This window comes from Trematomus bernacchii, unplaced genomic scaffold (genome assembly GCF_902827165.1).
Source record: "Trematomus bernacchii unplaced genomic scaffold, fTreBer1.1, whole genome shotgun sequence".
NCBI lineage: Eukaryota > Metazoa > Chordata > Actinopteri > Perciformes > Nototheniidae > Trematomus > Trematomus bernacchii.
This window is the reverse complement of record NW_022987727.1, coordinates 1,467,827-1,486,458: the sequence shown is the minus strand read 5'-3', so window position 1 is coordinate 1,486,458 and position 18,632 is coordinate 1,467,827. Positions and strand designations below refer to the sequence as shown.

General features: G+C 40.4%; 1 protein-coding gene across 3 annotated transcripts; it reads right to left on the bottom strand.

The window, feature by feature from the left end:
* Nucleotides 1-360: 360 nt before the first annotated feature.
* mybpha (myosin binding protein Ha) lies at nt 361-18,333 on the bottom strand. 3 transcript variants are annotated; one of them, XM_034144735.1, is made up of 14 exons: nt 18,132-18,333; nt 16,765-16,878; nt 15,852-15,917; nt 15,364-15,498; nt 14,808-14,975; nt 11,490-11,578; nt 11,208-11,403; nt 10,707-10,846; nt 9,999-10,158; nt 7,830-7,966; nt 3,975-4,161; nt 3,528-3,584; nt 939-981; nt 361-745 (listed from the first exon to the last, which is right to left on the bottom strand). In XM_034144735.1, exons 1-12 carry the CDS (start codon nt 18,331-18,333, stop codon nt 3,556-3,558), a joined length of 1,623 nt encoding a protein of 540 aa, XP_034000626.1. In that variant the 3' UTR covers nt 361-745; nt 939-981; nt 3,528-3,555. The 3 variants fall into 3 exon arrangements, with proteins under 3 accessions (XP_034000626.1, XP_034000627.1, XP_034000628.1); XM_034144736.1 differs by having other exon boundaries at nt 16,828-16,878; XM_034144737.1 differs by lacking the exon at nt 16,765-16,878.
* Between the last annotated feature and the right edge of the window lie 299 nt (nt 18,334-18,632).

The following is an 18,632-nucleotide window of genomic DNA, read 5'->3' as shown; positions in this document are numbered from 1 at the left end:
TAAAGGATCAGTTTACCCATATTGCACAAAAAACACCACATAACACTGGTGGCAATAAGGCATGCTTATCAATTTTGTATAGGCTAAAATGTACAGAGATTGAGAGATATCAAATATATTTGGACTCCCTCTATTATTCCTTTAGTGTAATGGCACAGATGTTGCAGTTTTTCTAATGTGGCAATGATTTGAGAAGAAAGAAAACACTTATCATTCCACTCACAGACACCGGATTTTTCCACACAATCAAAATGGCACCTTGACACCCCTTGAAAGCCCAAAATCCAATGCTTAGCAACATTTATCCATCCTAAAAGTAAGTGTAGCACTGTGTGAAATGTTGGTAGAAATGCACACATGTAGTAAAATACAATTTTATTTTTGTATTAAACATCCATACAGTCATTGCAGTAGTATGTCTAAGGATTCACTGTTTTATTGAGTAGTAAATATATATCTATATATATATATACTGTAACAAACAGCAGATGGACACAGGCAGAACAGAAGGTTTTAAATATAGCCTTACACACATGTCACCAACTTAAATAACATACAACAATTGGCAAACTGGGATGGGTTGTGCAATGTGGGTCTTCCCCAAATACTGGGAGGAGTGGGTGAGTCGGGATGGGTTGGGGTGGAAATAGATATGTAGATGTTGGTATGTTGTTCTGTCCCTTTCTTCAGTATGTACACACTGCTGCAGAGGCAGCCACGGCTCTCTATCACATCCTCAAACAATCTGAACAAGATAAGAGAAACACACAGAAAGGGTTAGAGGGATACACACACACACACACACACACACACACACACACACACACACACACACACACACACACACACACACACACACACACACACACACACACACACACACACACACACACACACACACACACACACACACAACGCATATAGAAATGTACACTCACCATAACACATAAGACCTGGACTTCTGCTGGTCCTTTAAACACACTGGTGGAAACATAATTAAGGCGAGAAGAGAGTTAAATGGGGTCATGGGGTGTACAAATCACTTCAGACAGGAATGGGTGTTTGTGTGAGTGTGTGTGTTGTGTGGATGTGTGTGTGCGTGCGTGTGTTTGTGTGTGTGTGTGTGTGTGTGTGTGTGTATGAGTGAGAAAGAGAGACAGAAAGATCCAATGTATATTTTCCATTGAAGATTATCTGGCTTGGTTTCTGCCCTCTTAGCCCGTTCTCCCTTCTTCTCACATCACTCCACACTTGCTGTTGACTTGCAGTAATGTGAGGAGTTTGGCTGTGTGCCAAATCATCTGGAGTAACTTTTAGAAGCTGCGGAGTGCTGGCTGACATCACCCCTCACCCCCACCCAAGGGCGCACGCTGCGTTACCTCTCGTTTTCCCCTTGAGGGGCCCCCCCCATGTACGGCTGTGCCTAATGGGACTGACACTCACAAACGTGATCTTGTCATGTATACGCCGCAGTTTACACTTAGCATGAAAGTGTGTCTTCGGTAACGTGATCAGAAGTGGACAGCTGTAAATACAGGTGTGAATGCATCCATCCACATCAACCATGTATTGAGATCTGATCACTTGAGCAGCGTTGGGGGGTGGTCAGGCAGGCATGTGACCCCATTAGACGTATAGTGTGAGAACACAAGTGTCCCTGACCGTACTGAAGGTCATCGTTGTAGTTGGCATGTAGCATAACAACTTCATCGGTTTATTTGCTGATATCGAGAGAAGGAGTTGAGACCCTATATTTGAGGTTAATTCCCAAAATGAAATGCTATATTTTATTTATATATAGTTTTTTTGCTCTGAAACTGTCAACTAAATATACACACAATCTGGATGTACACTTTCAGCAATAGTGTGTGTTTACAGGAACTCAAGTTTGAGTCTGGTGATATTTATATTTTTATAATCGTCTCCAGATCCCACAAAAAGACCAAAAAACAAATAAAGAATTAATTGAGCCATTGTCTGTGACGTAAAGCATGATACATCTTATTCCGTTGTATAATATATGCCATTTGGGGTTTTTGTACAGAAAAATGTAGTTTTCTGAAAGTCATTCCATCAAGCTGCAGTGAAATAATTAACCCTCCAAATCTGACAGAATATCACCAGCCTTATCTATCAAAACATTCAAACTGATTCTAATATTCAATGAAATGTAAACCAAACATCTCTTATAAAGGTGACTGTTTATTCTGTAAACAAACAACAGTTTAAACTCATACCTACTTAAAGAAAAAACACAGTGCCTAACACCGCATCCTTCTCCAAAAGGTTCTTTAAAGGCCTCGTCACTTATTTATTATGGACAGGTTTGTATGAAAATATACAGCTCGCAATTTGTAAATGAAAAATTATTTAGAAAGAACAAATATAAAGAAAGTAAAGTAGAAATAAAAATAATGACTAAATGACGTGGACACTATCGTCAAGGACTAATCACACTAAAGCAGCTTAAAGAGTACATTAAATAAGGGAGTTAATGTAGCTCATTGCCTGCTTTGAACTTATATGCATTTATTGTAGTGAAGGCCGACTTCCATTGTAGTCAGGACCAATTTATACTTAAATGTTGGTCGCTAGGTGGAGAGGAGACACACAGAGAAGAGGGGAAGACAGAGGAACGATATGAGCAATCTAAAACATTATATAATTTAATTGGCCTCTTGCTGACATGTTTTCAATGTACAACAGGCATGGAAAGAGATAGTGTTTCACAGAGCCGTAAAAAGAACCTGTGGTATGTCCTTTACACTAAGATAAAACCATTATCCTTCACTCTTTAACAACCTTCAACTATCCAGGCATCTTTTACCAACATGTTATCTGTCTCATCCCTTTCCTGCTCAAATACTTCCTCCCTTGTTCCTTCTCTTTGTCTTTTTACCTCTTGCCATCCTTTCCCACCACTTCATGTGTTTTTCACACTTTAATAAGGCTTCTCTTGCCAGCAGTTGAAATGACACTGTGAGCAAAGCCTCAGTGAAAGGCTACACCACAGGAGCATTTCAACAGCTTAAATCAAAGGGCCAATACCAAAACCCAAATGTGGCTGTCTATGAGTGACTGTATAAATAGAAATGTTAACGCTGTAAAATCAGCAAATTTGGAATTTCTCTATCACTGATAATAATCTCTGCCACATTACCACATCCAAAAGTAGGTGGCACAACATCCAGAACAAGATTTACAGAGGAGGAAGGTAGAGAGGAGGGAGGACAAGAGGGCTCACACACAGTCAAAATACAGAGGGCAGGAGGGAAGGACAAATGAATCGCAAGTAGTTTTGATTATATACTACGAGTTTAAGACAATGCAAATCAGAAAGGTCATACATGCGTGAAAACAGAAATGAGCACTAGCAATAGTAACACACGATTACAATGATATGTGTAATTAATTATTAAAGAACATTTGAGAAAGATATATAATTATTGAATGTGCTTCAACTAGTGACATATGGCAAATATTGTCACACTCTTGCACAGGAGTGGATATTTCTCTTTGTTGCTTACCTCTGGAGGTTTTGGTTTATTTCCCCTTCTACTTTCCAGACTCTGCCTGAATAATTTCTGTAGGGACAGGAGTATACAGTTTATTCATGTTTTTTAATTGAATTAAGTTGTGGTTGTTATTGCAGTTATAATCTGGATGTGTGGAAGCTGGAATCATCAACTAGTACCAATAATAGATTCTCCAAATGAGCCAAATTCTAGAGACTGTCTGACATTTTGTCACTTAGTGAACTCTTGACACCAATTGTCCTAAAGCAAAGCTAAACAGCTGCTGGTTTCAGATTTAAAATGAGCGCACATCACAGTGGTATCTTCTGCTAACTGTTGGCAGGGAATTAAATTAGTGTATTTCCTTATATGTTGAATCATTCCTTTAAAGAGAAAGCTGAATAGATTTGGCCTGTATACACTTAAAACAGTGTCCTTCATGTGTGTGCAGATACGTACGTTTGACCTCCAGCTTGCAGGAGACGAGGGCCTCACCCTGGGGGTTGATGGCTCTGCAGGTGTATATGCCGCCATCAAAGTTGCCAGGCTTACGGATCTCCAGGCAGCAGATTCCCTCGTTAGTGAGCTTACGATACTTGGGGTCGTTACCGATGATCATCTGATTTTTCGACCACTCGATCTGAGGCTGAGAAGATGAGGGGAGACATTTATCAACTACAGTATACAGTATTAAGCTGAAATAAATGCATGCAGGATTCTTTTTGGTTTATTCTTTATCTTGGCTATTGATGCCATTGTACAGTTTTCAGACCTGTTTATCAGAACTGCTTTGTCATACTTTAACATGGAGTAAACAGGTCTTTCAGTCTGTTGTCAACATGTCTTCCAGCCAGCTCAGACAGTATGTGCTGAGTGGGACAGTTTGGTAGTAATATTGGAGTAATACAAGTCTCCTCAAGTATGTGCCTCTCTGGGCTTCAGTGACAGTCCTTGCATGGATTTCCTCACGGTCCGGCCTCATGCAAGGTGACTCTGCCTATTAGATTTCAGGTCAGCCGATGCATTCAGAAGGGTTTGTATCATTCCTTCCTCAACGATGTGCAAAACAAATTTAGTTCTTCGTTGCTGCTGACGACACCATTTCCTCTACTTAAAGAATATTTGTTAACTCACATATACATTTAGATAGGTAAAGAAGGTCAAACAGTCTCGGACTAAGTAGATTATTCTCTGATGGAGTAATAACTTTTAGCTGATTTTTCAAATCCAAAGTGTAATACTAAATTGAATTTACGTCTTTAAAATTAATAGGCAAGTTTGAACTTATTCAGGGAAGTACCAGGATGTAGATTTTAAAGCTGTTGAACTTATATTTTATTAAAGGTCACCTATTATGCAAAATCCACTTGTTCATGTCTTTTATACATAAACATGTGTCCCCTCTGTGTAAAGAGATTCTGAAAGTTTCAGGATAAAAGATCCTGAAGATCCTGATCCATTTATATAAAAACCTGTCTGAAAATGAGCTGATCAGATTTTGACCACTTTATGATGTCATAATGTTTTGTTGGCTTGTGTAACCATTAGCCAATAACCAACCAAGGTAACCCCCCCGCCCACCTTATCACTTGAATCTCCTCCTAGAGCACCATTGTGTTCTTTTTAACCAAATATCTCGCAGAGGGGCGTGGGGAGTGGCTCCTTATTTTCATCTAAAGTAACAGACAGAGAATCAGCACTTTTGAAACAGGGCTGAAACAGAGGGGATTATGGGATGCTACAATGCACGATCTGTTTGGTATTTCGAGCCAAACACTTCAGAGACATGTTTTGTATATATCTGAGACCTATAATATATTGATGAAAAACAGTATAAAAGGGGACCTTTAAGTATAACTTAGTTTTGATTAAACTAAGCTGGGCAAACAATGTCAAGGGAAAATTAGGGTCGTCTGGTGATTTCTCCATCTCCATTGCCCTCTCTGGTGGATAAGGTGGACGGTGATGAAAATGATTGACATCTTGGCATCACACCATGTACTATATATTTGAGCTTTTGGCAGCGGGGAGAAGCTGATGTTTCTGATGTTGTTGCAAACCAATACCTCAAACACATGGTAATGCTGCTACTGCTGTTTATCTTGGCAGAGCTGCATGTTCTACATGAGGTCAACCGTTGGGGGTTTAACTCTAAAATATATGATGAAATGAGATCATAGTTTAGATACGTGCATCAATGCATCAACACATGGAATCAGGCATCAGCGTGCAAAGGCATGATGATTTATGGAGAGGATTTTGATGTAATGCATTTTTATCCCAGCTAGCGGCGCTTCTCTGTGGATCGTAATATAGGTCAGTTGTGTCTGCCGTCTGTCCATCAGACCAAAATACAACTTTGGCACAAATATTAAAGGTCCCCAGAAGATGATTCCTAATAAAAATACCAGCTGCATGGGTTACTTTGCTTTGGAACCAATACGAAAAATAGAGGTACAGACAAGCCAATCCATCCACTCCTATCTCCTACTATTACATCTTCCTTTATCTCTTTCCTGTGCCATCATATTTCTATCTTTGGGCATCCTTGTGTGTGGGTAAAGGGAGAGTCATTCATACTGATAACAGCGCTGCAGTCTGGATGGATGGCAGGAATAGTAGCTTCTGTGATACAGCGACATCTCTACTTAGCCATTACAGAACAACACGCCTCTTATCATTGTCTCTTCTTTGTCCTCCCTGTGTATCTGTCCTCTCTCCATTATCAGCTTCACATGTTGTCTCTGCCTTTGAATGTGACAGGCAGCTCTTTACCAGACACAGCAAGGCCACTTATCACTATAAATGCCTTTCTGCTGGACCTGCCTCTGCTGCCCTTATGGGCTCTCACTTTCAGCCAGAGCTCATAAACACGCACGTTATAACACGTGTAAGTGCTCAAAATGTGAAATAATTGAATGTACATAGTATTAAGCTGATGGTTACCAGGCCGTGTACAATTACTTATCTAGGGAATTGAAACAAGTGATAGGGACAGATTTTGAAAGAGAAAAAGTTTGACTGAATTATGTGATTCAAATTGTTGTAATTATGTATAATTAGATGGCTTAGTGACATGAGGGGAACAACAGATACATGTTTGTGAGTGGTAACATGAGGGATCAACTTGTCACAGGATTTAAATGTATAGGTTCAAACATGTGTATATGTTGCTCTCTTGTATTAAAGAGGTATTGGATGCCTCTCTTCTAATGGGCCCCTAAATATGATCAGTGTGTTTTTACACAGCTGCCACGACTCAGTTAACTGCTAGTTCACAAGAACAGACACTAAGAGGAGATATTTGACACCTATATATTAGATGTCCACTTAGTGTTGATGGCTCAATTAGTCAATCTACGTAATCAACTCCTCAGTGTACTGTATGCTATGTTGACAGAGAAAGTTGTTCTTCTTTTATCCATAATCAACATTTGACGTGACAGTGATTTAGTCAGTGGTGATGAAGAAGTACAAACTACTTAAAAAAACGAAGTCTCTGCCTCTAGGCTTTTGTACAGGTCCAGTTTCACAAACCAACCAACTCATGCAAAGCTTTAGTACCAGAACCAAGCTGCTACATGCAATAATCTCCAAGTCAAACTAGGACTCGACCCACAGTCCTTTACATTTCAGATTCCACAGCTGAGTGGCATGACTCTATATCAGGTTGTGTTTGATTTGTCTCAAATACATTTGCAAGGAACCGTTGCTGTCCTTGCTGAGAAGTCAAGGACAGCGAGGACGCACCACGGCTGGCAACCTAAGCCGTCTGCGTCAGGCAGACAACTGTAAAGATAAGTTTAACCAGAGCGGCAGCCGCCAAGACAGTTAGAGACATACTGAAGCTTCACACAGACATACCAGTGCAAGCCTTAACCCACATCTACAGTGGAGCGACATTAATAACTCATGTGAGGTTTCTCATGCTTTAATGATCGAGGATCCCCAAACAACCTTCGAAAAGGTAAATATGAAATACCTAATGTTGTATCAGGTAAAAATAAGGCAACTTCGTACAAAATATAAAACAAGAAAAATACCAACAATACATGATTCTTCCAGATGTTTCTTCAGCCGCCTCCTCTCTATGTTAAAATGCTATCTGTTGGCATTAGTTATCAGTCAGGAATACCAGGAATGTCACTGTGTTCAAAGACATGATACACTAATAAGATATACTATAGGTGGTGGAAACATGAACTGCAACCTGGAAAGGGTACAGTAAGAGTCATTGGAATGATGCAGAGGGATCAATGGGCTTCTGGGAAACATGCAGTGTGTGTACAAGCAGTGTGTGTGTGAGTGTCTGACCCTGGGGCTTCCACGGACGGAGCACAGCAGCTTGGTGGTGTATCCCACCGTGGCACTGCGGTTACTGAGGGGGGTGGTGAACTTCGGGGCCTCACTGTAGTCGCGCTCCTGGTACTCGGGAGGCGTGTAGGCAATACCTGTGAACAAATGGACCAACAATACGATTGATTTTATTGTATTTAGGTATTTTGTATTATTTCCTTTTGTTTAATTTGTATTTATTTATTTCAAAATGGTATGACTCATTGGCACTAGCTTTATATGTATTGTTCATAACATTTTGCAGGTCAACCCTCTTGTTTCCGGGTTGGGCAGGGAGGGATGTTTTAAATAGACTTTATTATACTGTATGTCATCTGTGTCAACTGTATGACTGACGACTATGCCCTAATATAACAATTGCAAGTAATTCAAAAAGAGAATGATTGGCATGGGACAGTTTTGACTCTGCAGCAGCTGCAGCCATGTGGCACGCAAGTCGTTTTAACCTCAAGAGGCTAACAGTGGTTTTGTTTTCGAATTTCTGCTGTTTTCTCGCTCTAATCACTTCCGCTTACCCACGCTGTCAAAACTCCTTAAAATTCCCAATTCTGACATCGCTATTAACCCTTAGATGCATAAGTGGGTGGTGACCCGGTGAGGTGGTTTTCTTGAAGTATCTTTGTAATTACATTTTTTTATCATTTCATATTCCAGCTATTCCTCAAAAAACATGTTTTGGATATCATGCCATTCAAATTTTTGATTTAAATTTTATACATTTTAAGAAATTGTAGTTTTTGTATTACTACCCCAAGCTATAAGTGGGTCAAAAATAACCCGCATGCATTTTCTATGGAATCCTATGGGAACCTTTGATTCTTATCACCTGTGGCTGTCAGGAATACATTCACTGTAGACCACACAGACTACATCAGAAGTGACACCTCTCAGGAAGATTATTTTACACAGCAAGATCTGATACCTGTCAGTATAATAATAATAATAATAATAATAATAATAATAATAATAATAATAATAATAATAATAATAATAATAATAATAATAATAATAATAATAATAATAATAATAATAATAATAATAATAATAATAATAATAATAATAATAATAATAATAATAATAATAATAATAATAATACATTATATTTGTATAGGGCTTTTCAAGGACTCAAAATCGCTTTACAATATAAGGGAAGGTTAGGGTGGGCAGTATAGGACTATCAAACTTGATCAACCGGCATGGATTGATGGGCTATGATGAGTAGACAAGAGGAGAAGAGATGAGTTTTGAAAAGGGACTGGAATACTGTGAGGGTCTCAGAATAGCGGAGATCTTTGCATCAATATGTTCAAAAGGTTTTTTTCAAAATGTAAAAAAAAATTATAAAATTATAAATAGTGAAAAGTTAAATATAAAATATTTCTAGTGTGAACCAAAATATAATACTAAATATTATACAAGTAATTTTTCTTAACCAAAATGAACAAAATGGCATAAAAACACATATTATTCTAACACGGGTCCTTTTTGACCCACTTATGGAAGAGTGTAGGGTCCAGTCACTCGTGCACTAAGGGTTAAGCCAATTATCTTTCAAATCCACGTTCCTCGAGCCAGTCTCTCAATACTGTTTTTTATGTCTATCCCTGTCTCTTTATCATACTTTGAATGTGTTCATAGGGAAAATACCAAATGCCTACTTTGGAAGAAGGTAGGCATGCATTCATAAAGATGGGGGGAAGGAATAATCATACAAATGCAGGGATAACAGCACACATTTTCAGACCTAGCAAGCCTTCATGGTGTCGAACTCAGTTGTTTACATGAAAAGTGACACAAGTAGTGGCTCAATTATCAAAAGTGAGAGAGCGAGGACACACACAGGAAGAGTAACATTTGCTCCGCCAGCTGTCTTAATGTTGTCAGAGCCTCTTAAAAGTTATTTCAGTAGTTGCTGGACACTAGCCAAGAGACCTACCCACACGATTGAAGCAGTGCCAAGGTCATTTCCACTCCTCAAGTCTTCACTTTAAACACACACACTCTAGACTCTCTCACACTCACTGCAGCTCCTTCAAGTCCCCACTTGTACTGCAGCCTTGTCACTAAATTATCCATCATGTCGACACGTTTCCCTAAGAAGAATTAAGGATTGAAGAAGAAGATCACCTGTCTTGTGGATTGTGGCAACCCCCTTTGTGACAACGCTCATCTCACTGATGCCCACTTGGTTCTCAGCGAACACTCTGAAGATGTACGAGTTGCCCATGATGAGGTCTGACACGGTGGCAGTAAGCCTGTGGTAGTGCTCCAGCACCGAGAACCATTCCTGCAGGTCGAGACAAAACAGACGTCCATTTTAACACAGCACGAACCGAACATGTAACTTTAATGCATCCTCATTGGATCGGTTATCATCATTAAGCTATCAATTAACCAATCATTAGCCTGACATCTTTAGATAGAATATTATTTCCCTTGATTTCAGATTTGTTTTTTGGTGCAAAAACAAAACAGCAGTGACTGGGGCACCACATTAATAAGAAAGGGAGAGAAGTACCCAAGACACATATACAAAATGATGGACTAATATAATTAATAATACAAATAATCTTTATAATAACATCTTGAAGTTACTGTCACTCAAACAGTGTTTAATGATTAAGTCAGTCACCAGCAGTAGTGGGAAGATCAAAACAGTTCTATAAAATGAATGCATGGAATAGCCCTATATTCAGTGAATGAAAGAATTTACAACATGTTACATCAACACTTAGGCCAGGTATCTATCGTGGGACTCCTGTTAAACTCTTTGTGTCTAATATACATCTAATTTATTTCTGCAACCTGTAAAATGTATGTTCAGATCGGCCATACCCCGGTCTTCCTGTCAGACTTCTGGACGGTGTATCCCGTGATCTCTGTGTTGCCATTGTCCTTGGGGGGGGTCCATTCCAGTGCTGCGTTGAAGCCCCAGGCGTCCACCAGCTTCACGCTGGTAGGATTGCCGGGCCGCTCTGAGGAGACACGAAAGTACTTAGAAAAGATGAAATAATAACCAGTGTGTTCCTCGAAGCACGAAAGGTGTTTGCTCCCCAGATCAAAATTAAACCATATGTTTGTACGCTAATGCCTCTAACGTGGGGCCAGACATTTAAACAGTAGCAGCTTACAGCCGTGTCGAAGGACATAATTGTTAGAGGTGTGATGTGCTTAAAATTTCTTTGAGCGAGTCACAGGTCTTCAACAAGCTAGCAGCATGAACTGCTGAGTAGATTCAACGAGGAGGTCTGAAATAATTCCACATTTACACCTGTCCAAAGCACTCACATGTGCCTCCATGTGTGTTTGAGTGTAAACTCAAATCTAAAGACTAACCCACAATCTGAAGGACGATGGTGGATCTGTCTTCAAAGCTGTCCACTTTGACCGACATCTCGTAAACACCAGAGTCGTCCCTCTCTGCCGTGCGGATAAAAATGATGCTGTCCTTGTCACTGTTCCTGATGTTGACCCTCTTTGTGTCCAACGGCTTACCGTCTTTAAGCCAGGACACCACAGGTTTGGGCTTTCCCTGAGGAGTTTGAAAAAAAGAGAAGACCTGTAAAATCTGTGGAGTTTTCCGTGCATTTTTTTGATGGTTTATACATGCTTGCTTACAAGAAAGGGGATGACCATGTTGATCTGCTCTCCAACCTTCCTGACACAGCAGGCTCTGAGAGCGCGTGGCATGCGGACCTTGGGACGTTCTGAAAAACAAGATATGTTTATCCACTGCATCGTCCATCATCAGTTTTGCCTAACTTTTGATATTGACATAATTAGGACACCTACATACATAAATCATCCACTTAACCACCTAAGCTAGCATTACCAGCAGGCAATGTACAACATGTGATATGTCCACTTCAATTTTGTGTCTTCAAAGTGAGGTCACGTAAAACAGGTCAACAAGACATAAATAGACCAGACACTACGAGGCGAAGCTGACAAGAGAACATGACTAAAAGAGCTCAAATTAACCTCATGAGTTCATACAGGTTAAAAACTTATATAAAAATCTATTTGAATTGTTTTGATTTTGACATTTTGGGGGAATTTCAATGATCAGTTTATCAATAAACAGTAAATGAATACTCAGCTTTTCGATGTTCAATTCATCAGTACATTTTAAAGCTAAAGTGCTCAACATTCTCTGGTTTAAGCTTGTATGCAAATAACATAGTGAATTAAATATCTTTCAACTCTGAAGGACAAGTTCCCACTAGTTATTAACATTTTCGAGACTAAATGACAACACTTCATCCAAGAATCCACATCTGTGTGGTTATTTCCAATCCAAAATAAATGAATGTCCAAGTCTTATTGATGATTTTGAGTGCTAGCTGTAAAAATGGAGTGTGACAGGAAAAAGTACAGTATCTGGGCAGAGAGGGGCAAAAGAGGAAGACCCAGCAGCTCTTAAAATAGCTTAGGTGACGAGAAACTCAGATAAACCCCCACATGTGTTCCCCCGTGTCCTGCACAAAGAAGCAGCAGGAATATGTCATCACTTTCAAACTGATTGGAGTGTCACATTTAAAAACACTTAAGTACAACAGATTGGAAACTGTAAACAACCAACTTATTTGTGGAAACTGCTGGTTACCATAGCTATACTGTGGATAAAATGAAATGGATGCAATGGCACCGTTGTTGGGACTGGAGTCACTTATATTTCCAGTATTCTGGATGGCAGGGTGCTAAGTATCAGGGACGTCGAGATGCATGTTTCTGCTTAAGCAGCAAATGTCTGGAAAGCTCTATGGGCTTACTGGGTACATAAAACCAAGCGGCTGACCTCCATTAACTCGCTCACCCCGCTCTGGCTTCTGTTCCTCCTCATCCACAAAGAATGTCCTCATATGCCTATGCATCTTTCTAGGCCCCTTCTAACGAGGTTTCTTGCCTACTGTGTTTCATCTTCCTCGTCTCAACATTTGTCACCATATCATTACTGCAGGGGCTGAGATCCGGCTCCTGGAACCCTCTGCTCCCAACAAGGATCAGGTCAGCCTCCAGATTTGGCTCAAACAGTAATCCCTGCTAATCAACACACTTCCCAGCAATGCCTGGAAGTGTTGCTGGAATTACAGCATCCAGCGGACAGCAAGGGCTCCTGCAAACAATCTGTAATCTGTCTTTGTCTCTGGATAAAGTGTCTTTGCGGGGGGCTTTCAGCACATGCAGGACAGCGTGTCTTTATAAGAGGCTTGTACATGGAGATGGGGGCCTGTTCAGGACAGTCTGTCTGTGACACACAGCTGAATGAACCCCCCCAACAAGCCACCCTGAATCCATTAATTAGGCTCATGTGTCGCTCCCCTCAGTTGACCAGCAGTTCAGATGCCATAACCGCATTTCTCCACTTAAGTTTCCTGTTTGTCCTCAGCAGTTTGAACCACAACCAGGAAATACCCTCAGGGACCAAGCTGCCCTTCTGAAAGTGGATAACTAGAGCATGTGAGATCAGGTCCGCTGCACTACGTCAATGTTACTATGTCTGTTAGCGCTGATGGAAATATATGGCTCCAGTAACAAAACTACAGTAACTTCAGCTTTAACGAGGAAAGACGAGGTCGACGGGGGTCACTTCAGTTATTTTTTGGAAGGTTTTACCCTCAATGACAGAAAGTAAAGGAGAGATGACTTTACAGGAGACTCCATGTGGGTTTTGAAGCCATTAGCTGCGCTTCTTAACATATACCGGTATAGAGAGATTGGCAAATATCTCTCATCTCAACACAGTGACTTTGAAGTGAATTTTTAAAAGGGCATAATGAGAACTTAAGAATCTTTTTTTATTGCAAGACATAAAAGAGACCACGCGACAGCTAGAGCTACCGCTATAAATTTAGGTGAAAAAGTGACAGTGGGGTCACACTGACAGGGTTGACGTAAAAAGAAAATATGGCTGCCAGATGGCTCATTAGCCAAACGTTTTCCTTCCCTGACTCAGTCTTCCATTAAATCATCTTGAATACAGATGCAGCAGAACCATTTTAGTGCAACATATCCTGACTATAGAAGATGAAATGCTTTTTATCCTGGTCTGGATCAAGTTATTTTCTTTGGTCAAGTTTTATTGTGTGTACCTAATATGTACATAAATGTTCTGCATTTAAACATTAACCTGTCAATTAATGCTAATACTGTCATACAAAATATAACTGATGGTTCTGCTATCCAACATGCAGTGCTAAAACAAAGTTTACATTTATACTGGTGAATAAATATTTATATATAAATGTTTATTGGTATTTCCTCATATTGCTCTTGCTATTTGATTCAAATGTTTCCATGTTTAGTTATTCCATCTTATCTTATTCTTATGAAACACAAGTGCTATTTATATAAACTTTACCATTATGTATTATCCTTGATAGACTGTTGCTATTGATTTTCTTTAAAGGAAAGTGTGTCGAAACTTTGAGTACTTGACCTTCTTATTTGTGGTGTCAAACATATGACTGAAGATGCGTGTTAAGTGCAAGCATGATTTAAAGCTAATGATAGGGCTTGTCTGCACCTGTGGGATTTATGTGCATACGTCTGTGCAGTCCATCTTAGGCTCTGGCAGTTAATACCACTTCTACCCCGTCGCCTGCCACATGAGCACTTTGTGGATGGGTCATAAGTTACAAACACCAGGGAGCATGTGATAAAGAGGTTCGGGACAGACATCTAACAAATTGTGTTTACATCAGTGAATGGGAAAATGTGAAAAACTATCGGGGAGGGAGATTCTGTAAGGAATTTCAGAGCCAATTTAGTAGCGTGATCAAAAACATTTTTGGACATTTTGAGTGCTTTTGACACAGGTACACCTATGTTGAGCCCCACACATAGAATATTTGTTGGGGCTGTTTGGAATACTCTTTTAAGTAGACACTTATAAGTGGTCTGCTGTGCAGTTGTGAAACATTGGTTGCTACTTACCACCAATCTCATGGATGGGCACAGGCTGAGCGAGTGTTCCAGGTTCACTGCGGCCGGCGGGGTTGACAGCCACCACGCGCACATGCAGCAGATCACCCGTTGTCAGGTTATGGATGCAGAAGCTGTTAGCGACGGTCAGCTCCTTCTGAGCTACAACCCAGTCTGTTGCTGCAGGGAAACACAGTTATTGTTTAAGTTTGTTTTCAGTTCAGTTTGATCGTTGAAGTATACATATATTCTTTTACTTTTACCTACAATCTCAAACTGTAAAACATCCTTTAATGGCGCATGTTAATTGGTTTATCGCCTGGTGACACAAGTTTACAAACAACCTGCCCATAAGAAGTACACTTTGGCATCCGTGAGGAAATCTCAGAAGGGATGTTGTCATCTGAGCAAACGAGCGCTTCTAAAAGCGGTGTGAGGAGATACTGTGACAGCCGGTGAAATGCTGCCTGCCGTATACGGTCTGGACACGGCTATGAGTCTATCTGCCCTCTGACACTCTGGGGACAGGTGCAGCCTCACAGACATACACACAGATAATAAGACGTACTTCCATCCTTGCAGTACTCGATGGTGTATCCGTCCAGGCCAGAGTCTCCGATGGTCTGTGGCTCGTTCCATTTAATGGTGAGGTTGGTTTCGTTCACATCTTCCACAGATACGTTAAGAGGAGCACTGGTGGGGACTGAAAGAGGTTTGAAACAGTGGAGAATAATTATAGATTGAAGTGGACAGTAAGATTAAAAGGATAACATAAAAAAAAATGCTCAAACATGCTTCATTCTACAGCATGATTATGCATAGGGCTGCAACTTCTGATTATTTATATTATCAATAATCTGCAGATTATTGTCTCGATTAAGAGATTTATCATTTAGGGCAATTTTCCATCAATAATTTCCTAAAACACAAGGTCTTCAAATGTATTGTTTTGCCAACAAACCTAAGAAATAATCAGTTGATCGTTTGCACAATTGCTGAAACCAATTAATTTTGTGGCCTTTTTGCAACAAAAAGTTGTGTAAATGTTGGTGTTACCTGCAGGAGGCGGGGGTGTCGGGGCCTTTGGCGGCTCCACAACTACAGCGACTTCAGCTGGAGCAGCTAACATCAAATGAGCAGAATTTTGTTTTAGAGACAAAGACAAGAAATAAAGATAAATATCCAGAGCATATTTCCCATATAGTAAGAATTCAACCTGCAAATGCAGACTTTGACAGAACAATACATCAGGAAATGAAAAGTTTTGTTAATAATCCACTGGGCATCACAGATGTGCAAAGCATGAGGGATAGCACAGATCTCAATAAAGCAGTGTATTTTGTGGTTGAGTAGTAGTGTTATTGTCTCTTTGGTGGTTTATGTTTACCATCTGTGGTAGCATCTGCAGCAGGAGAATCTGCAGCAAGAGAATCTGCAGCAGGGGAATCTGCAGCAAGAGAATCTGCAGCAAGAGAATCTGCAGCAGGGGAATCTGCAGCAAGAGAATCTACAGCGGTAGCGTCTGCAGCTGGAACATCTGCAGCTGTAACATCTGCAGCAGGAGCGTCTGCAGCGGGAGCATCAGCAGCAATGGCACCTTCTTCAGTAGCTAGCGTTAAAATGCCATTAAAAAGCCAATTAGTGCCTTACATTATGACATTACTCATGAAGGAAATCAATCAGTCTCACGTCAATCTGAAAAGATCAAGATACACTCCACTGACGCAAGCAGTAGGACAAAGCAGTGAGGCTGAAGCTATTCAATGACAAGAACAGAAGGTTTTATGTACCAAAAACTGAGACACAAACAGAAAATCCTCACATCCACGTCTAGTAGAGACTAGAGAAACCTTGCAGGTTGCGTAGGTTAAAAGGACACACATTTCAAATAGGAACACTTACACATGACAAAGTTGACAGACAGAAATACCAGGTAAACATAACGATCATAAGTAAGAAACATACACACCATGTGAAGTGCACAGTGGGACACCATCACACACATCATGCACTACAGCTTGTGTATGTTTACCCTCAGTAGGAATCGTCGAGTCAGCTCCTTCCTCAGTGGCTATGGCATCAGCTGAAGTTAGGGGTTACATGTTAAGGTTAGCAAGCAACCAGCAATACCAGTCACTCGACAACATCCACCACTGATGTATGTCTCATGCAATTTGTGCTGTTCCTTGAAATGAATGGGCAGAAAAGGGTCATTAATAACACAAGTTTATTAGATGTTATGTTGGTCGGTAAATAAATGTACAAGAGATCCGGGAGGACAATTCACTAATGTCGTCATTGGTATTTTTCTCTCTTCAAAGTTTTGGGAAAGTGTTTCATTCCAGTTTTCTACAGGTCAAATATTGTCCTCATTTGCAAAGCATCAATCACTGATAACCAGCATTAAGAGACAGCCATCTGTATGCCTACTTAGGGATGCAAGACATTTGAGAATATTCAAGATGCCCCTTGAACGATGGCTACATTTCAACAAGTACCAGTCTAGGGTTAAGAGTGATGAGAGCTGCAGCACCCCCCTATCTCTAGAGTTGTGACTAGTGTCTCACCACATTGCTGCGTGGGCAGTGAGTTACAGTCTGGAGATGATTATCAGGAGTCAAAGGACTAGAGATTTGTTATGAGGAAAGTAGTCACCATGGGTTTGCACAATGCATTCATCCAGATGATCAGTTCCACTAAAATTGCTAAAGAAGTTCAATAAAAAAAAATCCAGTGATTGACCTTCGGGATGGCTGTTTACACAGAATCTTGGAATTCAATATTTGTAGACTATTTCTTGTAACTCAGACATTAACATCATAGACTGTCTTTTTTCTTGCAAAAAAAACTAGCACCTTCTGTTTTTTCATCAAGTTTATTTTCAAACTACTCGTATATTTGCTGAATATCTCACAGAGATAGGTTCATAAGCCTACTATACAAGAACATGAAGTTAAATGTGAAATTCTGAAAGCCCAATATGTACTTTACGTTAATTAATTTCTCTTTACGTTTGTCTTGTTAATACCTTTCTGTTTGTCCCTTTCCCTTGCTCGGTTGTTTTGATACTGAACTGTATTATATTATCTGACTTTTTATTCGTTAACATAAACAAGTATTAGCTTTATCATCTGTGCTCGTAAACTTTAAATTGCAAACAAGTAATTCAGTAACTAGTAGATACATAATATTACCCACAGTCGATTAACGCTTGTATGCTGTGAGCTCGCGTTTCCTATCTTATATTAGTCAAATTAAAGTTAGTTTAGCACCAAGCATCCTATGTCAGGTGGGATTTCTGCAGTTAGCATAGTGTTTACGGTCCCAGCAGGGTACCTGGAGCGCCTCCTTCAGCAGCGGGGGTCTCTGCGGCGGGGGCTGCTGCCTCTCCCTCGGCTGCCGGAGCAGCTTCAGCCGGGGCAGCGTCCACAGGTGGAGCCTCTGCGGGGGCCGGGGCAGGCTCCGGGGCGGGCTCAGGTGCCTTTTCGGCCGCCTTCTTAGCCGGGGACTTCTTCATGGGTGCAGGTTTGCTTGACATCGTGCTGATGGATAGTCCTCTGTATTAAAGGGACTAGGGGGATCTTCACTAATATATATAGCGTCAGGGTTGGGGGGCTTGTAGACAACTCCACCCATCCTCTGACTTTTAATACCCCCTCCCTACTTGAGTCAAATCCTCATCTCTGTTAGGGACTCCATGACCTACGCAGCCAGGACAAACCCTGTTTAAAAAATCAACGCGTTTCGAGTTTATTCAGAATAAAATGTACATTTAACTACTGTCAAATTACATTTTGCTATAATAAAAATGACCACATGCTCATTGTTTCACTATAC

Bases quoted from the DNA above. Each gene is read 5' to 3' on its own strand.
- mybpha (XM_034144735.1), bottom strand. From the start codon at position 18,333: ATGTCAAGCAAACCTGCACCCATGAAGAAGTCCCCGGCTAAGAAGGCG. The intron at 15,499-15,851 runs GTAACACCAACA...AACCTCTTTCAG, and splicing joins GACACCCCCGCCTCCTGCAG to TCCCCACCAGTGCTCCTCTT. The intron at 4,162-7,829 runs GTCAGACACTCA...TCATCTTCTCAG, and splicing joins CCGTCCGTGGAAGCCCCAGG to CCTCAGATCGAGTGGTCGAA.